The sequence below is a fragment of the Protomyctophum bolini genome (assembly GCF_963924005.1).
Source record: "Protomyctophum bolini genome assembly, chromosome: 8".
Lineage (NCBI taxonomy): Eukaryota > Metazoa > Chordata > Actinopteri > Myctophiformes > Myctophidae > Protomyctophum > Protomyctophum bolini.
Window position 1 is genome coordinate 31,122,855 of NC_137869.1, and position 9,524 is coordinate 31,132,378.

Consider the following 9,524-nt stretch of genomic DNA (forward strand, 5'->3'; position numbering starts at 1 on the left):
ACCATGGTATAGGATTATCAAAGTCTTGATCTGTGTTCACCCTCATGCTCAAATATTCCTGAGTGAACAAAATCAATCTGGCTCAATCAGAGACAATATTGGTTCAGCCAGCAGTGAACTGTCAAGGGTTTAAAAAGTGATGAATTTGGATGAAACTTCAGACGGATCAACGCTGCATGTGCCTGCTTCACCCCAGAGACATACACGTGCTGTATCACATTGACGGACGCACGCACGCCCACACACACACACACACACACACACACACACACACACACACATATTCTTACATGCATTTGCTCATGCAAGCCCAGTGATCATAACCCGGCCTGCTCTGTTACTCCTCACACTGGCATAGAGTGCTCACAGTGCTAGAGCAAGCAGACCTCTCCTGTTTACTTACCCATGGTACAGTTTTAGCTCTTGTAGAACTCTCTGTACCATCAGCCTAAGACAAACAAAACACTGGGTTGAGTCAAGTGGTGGGTGGGAAGAGGAGAGGAGAGGAGAGGAGAGGAGAGGAGAGGAGAGGAGAGGAGAGGAGAGGAGAGGAGAGGAGAGGAGAGGAGACTGCTGGGTGCTGGCCTGCTGGGTGTCAAACTTCAATTTACAGAGACCTGATCTCTGTCCTTGCTAACCCCCCCCCCCCCCCCCCCCCCCCACACACACACACACACACACACACACACACACACACACACACACACACAGTCACACACACACACACACACACACACACACAAACACACGCACACACGTGCGCGCGCAGACACACACACACACACACACACACACACACACACACACACACACACACACTACTGTACATGGGGCCATCTAAGGAGCTGGTGGAGAGGAGTGTGGGAGGAGGAGGTTGCAGGCAATATGACAGAGAACAGAGATGGGAACAAGGAAAGCCCCTTTACTTTGAGGGTGTCAAATAACCAGGGAGTCCAGGCACAACAAATGAACACTCACAAGTAACAGGATTATTATGAAAGATCAAAGATTCTGTATGCACTGAAGTAAATCAAATCAACATCAAATATTGTTGTGGATATTCCTTAAATTATATGTAACCTGACACAGGAAGATACAGTAGTACAGTAACAGTAATGAATGGCTGTGTAGACTTACATATGACTGTGTCCTTCTGCTGAATGTAAATCCTCATCAGGGTCCAGCTCCTCTGCATTGGAACAAGTTACACATAGAAAAAGTAAAAGTCAAGAATACTAGCACCTATATTTATAAATTCTTTCTTGTTTATTTTCTATTTTCGTTTATGCTTTATTGTTCAGAGTGACAGTGAGATAGGAAAGGTTTTAGAGCGAAGGGATGGATGACATGCAGTAAAGAGCTCTGGGTCAGATTTTAACACACACACACACACACGCGCACACACACACACACACACACACACACACACACACACACACACACACACACACACACACACACACACACACACACACACACACACACACACACACACACACACACACACACACACATACACACACACACACACACACACACACACCTCCTGCTGCCCTTGCAGCTTGTTTGGAAGTCTCTACAACACGGGAGACATGTGAAGCACGGTAACATTCATCTGTGGCCAGGATGACAGAACGGGAGTACAGATGCCTGCCTGATACACCAGCATCCTGAAATCAGCAAGGATATCAGATTAGAACATATAGAATTATAATATAGCTAGTGAGCGGAACTGGTCCAGCAGTGACGGAGATTAGCTGTTCAGAGATGGACACAAACAAGCAGACAGACACTTGTGACACTCGGACGTTCAGGGGAAAAAACATAAACTCTGCCTCCGAGCCGATAAAATAATAGAATAAACATTATTAATTGTATCAGCACAGCTAAATTAACAGAGTGAACCTAAAGCTGACATAATGTTCATTTGATGTACATTGGACAATGCCAGTATGCAGCACTAGATCAACCATTTTTTTTCAACCTCATCATCTGAGACTCACAACAGCTCAAGTTCTGCCAATTCAAATTACCATGCTGGAAGTGGAGGGTACTCTTGAAGCATCAGGCTTGTCAAATTGGCCTGTATCAGGGCACGATGGGTACACATTCTGCTCATGGGTGGACTGGTAGAGAATATGTGTGTCATCCTCATCCTCTCTCTCTCCATCACTGTCCAATGCCACGGTGCCGAGACTCAATCTGACAGAATAGCATCAGAGACACCAGAAGCACAGATGAAGTGAACAATATCCAAAATCAAAGTAAGTGTCATTCCTTTTTTTTATTACATACAACATAACAATGTACTAACTGTATAGGAGAGTTATATCACAGTGTAAACAAAATATATTGCACAACTTATGAGCTGGCTTTTTATCCAGAGACACGTGGGTGTTCCTCTCAAATTCTCAGCTGCGGCTTCAACTGCATTATTGAAAAGCTGTGAAAGAACAACCCGCAAAAAACCCCACAATACACTCGGCTGAATTGTCTCAGTGAACAGGAAGCTGTCAATGACCGCTATTATTGTACATAGGAACATAGCTAAGTGTATAGTGACAGCCAGAATTCATTTCCTGAGAGCTAAACAGTTTTGTAGAATATGAAATGAACCCTCTGTCTGTCTGTCTGTCTGTCTGTCTGTCTGTCTGTCTGTCTGTCTGTCTGTCTGTCTGTCTGCCTGCCTGCCTGCCTGCCTGCCTGCCTGCCTGCCTGCCTGCCTGTCTGTACAGCACATCCACACATCAATACCACCATTCAGTAGTCCTACCTCCTCCCCAGGTCAATGGGGGACATAGGACAAAGGCTGTATCTACGAGAAGTTGACATCGACCGGACCAAGCTTGGGAAGCTCTCTGGGCCTGGGTCTGGGTCTGAGTCTGGTCCTGGGTCTGGGTCTGCATCCACATCTTTAGCTGGATGACCTCCTACTCGCTCTGTTCCCATAATTCCTCCCGGTACAGCTGATGCTGTGGGTTTTACTGGTTCCAAAGATGCCAGCAACTCATTCATTGTCATACTGTGCCCCAGTAAAGGGTCCTCGCATTCACAGTTCATGACCCTGTGACTGAGCTGCCTGACCACAAAGCAGGGGTGGGATGCCTGTAGTCCACTTGCTGGCTGGATGTCGGAGGTGGATGTTGGTGGGACGTCCTTGCTGCAATGGATGTTCAGAGAAACCAGTACATGTGAGGTGATACTAGGAGTGTTCAGGGACACAGGAAGGCCCCCAGGCAGATTGTTACTCTCTGAGACTGTGTCTATGGTGGATATGGTAGATGGTGATGGTATTACACCTCCCGCTAAGTCTTTGAAGTACTCAGAGTCTCTGAGAGAGGAGCTGAGATCCAGTAGGTCCTCCACGCTACTGCACGCGTCCACACCTGGGCAGTCGTAGTCACTGTCTACGGAACAGGTGTCCTGACAGCCAGCGAGAGAAGAGGGGAGAGGGAGGACAGATGGGAGCAGCAAAGGTATGGAGAGTTACAGGGAAAACGGGAAAAACGGGAAAGGCGAAAGCCCTTATCTTAAATAATTCATGGCATTGTTATCAATGAGTATTCAGGGTCGGTCGGGACAAAGTGTTTTTTAAGGTCAACCACACCAATGCAACTCCTTGCAATGGTGTGGTTTACCTTAAAATTGCACGCATTCTACCCCCAAAAAACTACGAAATGGTAATCGGTATGATGATGTATATATATAGCACTGTTACTAATGTTTCTCTGGAGAGGGAAGTCTGGAGCTCTCTGGTGGAGCTGTTGCCCCCGCGACCTGACTACGGATAAGCAATTGAAGATGGATGGATGGATGGATGGATATACATTATACAGTATATATGGATATATATACAGTATATATATATATATATATTTCAAAAAGGGAAAAAACCTTCCAAGGAAGGGACTGCACACTCCAGGGAACAGAGACGGACAACTTACTACATCAACTTATTTATTAGTATGTGGCATTGTGCTAATAAATAAGTTGTTGTCTATGCCTGCTAACTATAGACTTGCACCTCCCACGGGTTTCTGGGGATGTGCAGGAGTCCCTTTTTTGTCTCAGTCATATATATTCTTTTTAAACTAAAGCCTCAATTGAAAAAGGCATTCCAACTAAGAAGGGGAAAAGGAGGAGAAGGACTCTTAAAAGTGGATTACCTGGTCCTCATTGGTGCTGCCACAAATGATGTCCTCAGCAATGGAGACAGCTGCAGGGGACAGCAACGAGGAACAGCTCGTCCCTGTCACATTGCCATCACCAGGCTGGGCAGTGGATGGCTCACAGGATGCTGAAATGTAATAGACACAGGAAAAAATCCAATACATGAGTTGTAATGTACAGGCTTTAAAGTCCTCCTCTGGAAGCATATACTGCCTCATGTCATTGAGAAATTCTGGATCTTAGAATATTCGAATTATATCACTGAATCTCCAGTGGGAGAATGTAAAAAGGGTGTTCTAGTCTAGTGCCACTGGAAAGATCTGCACAATAATAATCTGTATATAGTATATTGTCAAAGTAATGCCACAACAACAACAAATTCTGACCCGTCTTGCCGTCTACTCTGAACTAAGTGGTGCTTGTGTGTGTGTGTGTGTGTGTGTGTGTGTGTGTGTGTGTGTGTGTGTGTGTGTGTGTGTGTGTGTGTGTGTGACATAATGGCTGCTAAAAACTCAGCTTCCTATCATGCACCTGTGCACAGTGTGAAGCTCAACAGCACCACTTTGTCACCTGTTCGTACCCTAAAGAGACAGACAGACAGAGACAGACACAGACAGACAGACAGACAGACAGACACAGACAGACAGACAGACAGACAGACAGACAGACAGACAGACAGACAGACAGACAGACAGACAGACAGACAGACAGACAGACAGACAGACAGACAGACAGACAGACCGCGGCCAGCTTGCCATCAGAGTTTGGAAGCGCTCGTTTACAGTAAAGCAACGTTCTGCTGCCTCCTACATTATGTGCAAATTCAAAACAGGTGGTATGCATGGGCTGTTGAGTGATATGATATCCAACGAGCACTTCCAAACACTTATGAAACAAACACAGATGGGACTTTTCTGTTTGGATGTGGGCTGTCAATGAGAAATTGCACCTAGTTACCACCCTGCCATTAACGTATACTAGTATGCAATACCCGTTGTCATAGCAGCCGTTTTAACCGTCTGTCTGTGTCCCTTTTGTGTCCATATATGGGGATCTCTCTAACTGTCTGTCTGTGCCTGAAGAGTGCAAACTGAGTGCAAAGTGGACTGGTTACGCAATCAAATGGTAGGCGTGGGGTTTCCATGGCAATCAATTGGCTGAGGCAGAGCCTGCATTCTACGGCCTGATACACACATGCAGAACGCATGTTCTATGTTCTGTCTGTGTTTGATGGCCGCCTCATTGCTTTTCCAATGGGAGTCACATGGGGCAGCTATCAGCAATCAAACACAAATGTTTGGTCAAACCATGCGACTCCCATTGGAAAAGCATTGAGGCGGCCATCAAACACAGACAGAACATGTGTTCTGTACGTGTGTATGAGGCCTACAAGTGAGGGGACTTAGGCTCACACAGGGGCCCCCATGTGTCAAATTTGAGGACCGTTAGTCCAGTAATAATGTAATTTGACCTCAAGCTAATTGCAAAAAGAATAAACTCAGCCGATTTTGCATCTTCAATATATCCTGAAAAACAGAAAAAAAGTTGCCTGGAATTGTCTGAGGGGAAAGTGTTAAAAATGGCCTGTACAGTATGGCCACTATTGACATCCTATTGATGTCAGCACATTTGTGCAAGTTGCCAAATTTAGCCCAATGAGTGTTTTTGTGCAAAACTAATGCTTGGAATGGATGTCACATGCTACTTAAAGCAGAAGGAAATTTAGAAAATATTGCCTTATAATAGGATGTCAATAGTGGCCATACTGTACAGGCCATTTTAAACACTTTCCCCTCAGACAATTCCAGGCAACGTCTTTTCTGTTATTCAGGGATATATTGAAGATGAGTTTGGGTTTTTTGCAATTAGTTTGAGGTTGATCCTGTATTATCCATAGATTTCCTGTACTATTAGGTGGAGCGAATGGTTCTCGAGTTACGTGCATTACACATGTACAGACGTACGTACAGACAGAGACATGGTGAATTTATAGATAGATGATATAGATGGTGAAGAGAAGAGCATAATCTTTCCACATGTGTTGGTCTAGGAGGTATCATAAAGTCCTATAGTGCTTGGGTTTCAGCTACACGCCCATCTGAGTAAGGTAGGGCCACTGCTAGGCAGGTGAAAAAAGTAACAATTCATTCCGCCTTCTGTGATTTCTCTCTGAGATTAGGCACTGGATGTCCCAACTTTATCTGCAGCTTAACGAAGCAAAATCAGAGATCCTTTTATTCGGCCCTCTGAATTCCACCCACTCCTTTCAATCAGAACTTGGCACCTTATCCTCCAATGTCATACATGCAGGGCCGTAACCTGGGCGTGGCCTTTGATTTGTCCTTCAACAACCAAGTAACAAGAGTTGTCCGATCTCGTTACTTACAGTTGATGAATATTTCCTAAATCAAACAAGTGCTGTCAACTGCAGAGTGAAAAAGTAATCCATGGCCTTATCTCATCAAACTGAGATTACTGTATCTGATGGCAGCTTTGTGTCTCTCTGGACAATGTAGAAAGGTTATACAGGCATATTGTTTTATGCCGTTTTTGGATCCAGACTGCTCTCGGGACCCTGATTCGGGTTCAAGATGCCATTCAGTGTGTGGACAGTGAGAGGTAGTATCATGTTATTCAGTTAGATGACAAGCAGAGCCCAGGACCACCGGGACCCCTCTTCCCAGGCCCGCTAGGCCACACTCTGAGCTCTGAGTTCCAGGTCTTGCTATAAACCAGTAGCATCCATTCCAGTCCATCAGCCAGAGATGCTCTCAGATAAACACAGAGATGGACATAGATCTTTTTTCAATACTACTAATCATGTTCTCAGGCCAAGACAGTGACAATGTCCCCAGCAGGGAGAGTTTGTTTGCCTCCAAATCACTCTTGTGTTAAGTTTAAACTGAAACCTTCGCTATAGACACTGCTACTGCTACTGCTGCAGCTTGTTGCTGTCCCTGTAGCCTTTTATGGTTGGCCTCTCATATCTCTCAATACAGCACAGATGGATTAGTAGTGTGTGTACATTGAGTGTGTGCGTGTGCATGCATGTGCATGTGGCCTACCAGCTCCCCTATAGGGATCAGGATGTTGATCTGTTCTTTGTCAGTAGTTTTCACCTCACATTAGCACAACCCTACCCGACATCATTGAAGTTATAATCTAAAATCACTTTTCAAAATTACTTTAATTAGTTTCAGTTGATATAAGTATAAGCATAAGCATATAAGCATGTATAGTCCTTAACATATTATGTGGAATAGGTGTGTTTGCAGATGTTGTGTGTATTGGTAGGGGAGAGGGCCACAGACGCTGTTTGATCTAAGCTCAGATCACCCATCAAAACAACTGTCAACTCACAGAGCCTCTGCTCTGATCAGATATTCATTCGACTTGCGTTTCAAAGCACTGAGCAAACCACACACAGCCATGGAAGGAACATGGAAGCACCTTACTTCATCGATATATTTCAGTGATTCACGTTAGACAAGGGTCATCGAGAGAAGAATGAAAAACACAAATGCGAAGCTATTTAAAAAATAATTAATAGGAGAAAAGAATAACTAAAACAGAAAGCTTTTTGTCATTTATCCACTTTGTCATCTTGTTTTTGAGAACTACACTGATCTGCAATTCTGTCAAAAACCATTCACCTACCAAGATACTGTACAGCAGTCATTCCTCTATTTATTAGACCCCCAAAAGTTGGGGTATTTTGAGGGGTCAAGACAACCAAAATACTGTAGAAATACTGTATAAAGTAGACAAAGAGAGACTGTCTGAGATTACTCACTGAAACAGCAATGAACACATTAGAAAGCCTGAACTGGACAAGATGCGACTGTCACAAAAACGCCAAGGACACTATGCGTCTATATTTGCATGAAAACTAAAAGAGAGTGAGAAATGGAGAAAGTGAGTGGACAGGTTAATGAATCGGTCTCTCTGTCCAAGCTCCCACTGTGCACCATCTAACAAAGCTACAGTATAACCTCTATGTAAAGAGTTTCCAGACATAGTTGAACTACCGTACCTCTCTTGAAGGACCATCTCTTCATCCAGAGTTTGGAGAAGGAGGGCCAAGAGTTGTTGAGGGGCGAGTCCGCCATAGCAGCAGCACAGCGAGGAGGCCAGCCAGAGCTGGAGCACTCTCACACTGGAGCTCTGGCAGACAGCAGGGGAGGGAGATGAAGCGAGGGGAGGGGAGAGAGGTGCTGGGTGGGGAGTCAGTGAGTGTATGAGAGATAGAAAAAAAGGGTTGCTTTATACACTGTATACACTACTGTAAGTGTATACAGTGTGTGTGTGTGTGTGTGTGTGTGTGTGTGTGTGTGTGTGTGTGTGTGTGTGTGTGTGTGTGTGTGTGTGTGTGTGTGTGTGTGTGTGTGTGTGTGCGCGTGCATGCGTGCGTGCGTGCGAGAGAGAGATGGAATGAAAGGATACAACTGAGAATCCCAGGCTGCCTGCTAGAGATTATGGGCTCCAGAGGGAGACATAGAGATTGAGAGAGAGAGAGAGAGAGAGAGAGAGAGAGAGAGAGAGAGAGATGATTTGAGATAGTTATAGGAAAGTTAAAATAATTGGAAGGCAGCAACAAGGGGGCGAGAGAGAGGGTCATGGCAGAGTGAAAGTTTGAAAAGTTGGAGAGATGAGAAAGGGGGTGATGGGGGGTTGGTGGTAACCGCATTATGCTCAGTCAAATCAACCAATGAGCTCATCAAATGAGCACTACATAATACAGTTGCAACACTACAATATGTGACCAAAACTTTTCACTTACTGTGTGTTGTAGATGCTCTATACTCGTCTACTGCTTCACGTCTGCTGGGTAAACAGTCAAGTGGGAATATCTTTCAAATAACAGATTCATCCAGTGTATATTTGGAGTGGATGATTGTTGCAACCATTGTGTTTCCCAATTTCCCTTTTAACCGTTACTCATCAAGTTCCCACATGCAGCGATAGAGGAAGCAGTTTTACAGTAGCTGAGAAGGCACAAATACATGAACAAAACACTATTCTGATGGACATGAAACAAACACATGCATTTGATTCTATTTAGTAAGCCATGCCCAGCCATATGGCCCAAATGCATAATATAAAGCCTTAAATGTGTAGTTTTAAAGTATATCACGATTCTCTGAATCTCTACTCTACTTACTTGCATTCCTAGGTAGAGTGATATCGAAACTCATCAGAAGTTAGTTCTTTCAGATTAACGGCATAACGGCAACTACAGGATCTCAGACGACTTCCTCTTTCGTTCCTTGTAACTGCATGATGACATACTGTACACTGTGTACAGTACCAGTGCTCACTTATGCTGTCATGTCTTCACACTTTCACACAGGTCA

General features: G+C 44.5%; 1 protein-coding gene across 1 annotated transcript; it reads right to left on the bottom strand.

The window, feature by feature from the left end:
• Window positions 1–837: 837 nt before the first annotated feature.
• Window positions 838–8,336, bottom strand: LOC308320199 (uncharacterized protein; the record flags this gene model as incomplete). The annotated part of the gene is made up of 6 exons (XM_080770517.1): window positions 8,204–8,336; window positions 4,167–4,297; window positions 2,774–3,423; window positions 2,034–2,202; window positions 1,544–1,670; window positions 838–845 (listed from the first exon to the last, which is right to left on the bottom strand). The coding sequence occupies exons 1-6, from the start codon at window positions 8,277–8,279 to the stop codon at window positions 838–840; spliced, it is 1,161 nt and encodes a 386-aa protein (XP_080626643.1). The 5' UTR covers window positions 8,280–8,336.
• Between the last annotated feature and the right edge of the window lie 1,188 nt (window positions 8,337–9,524).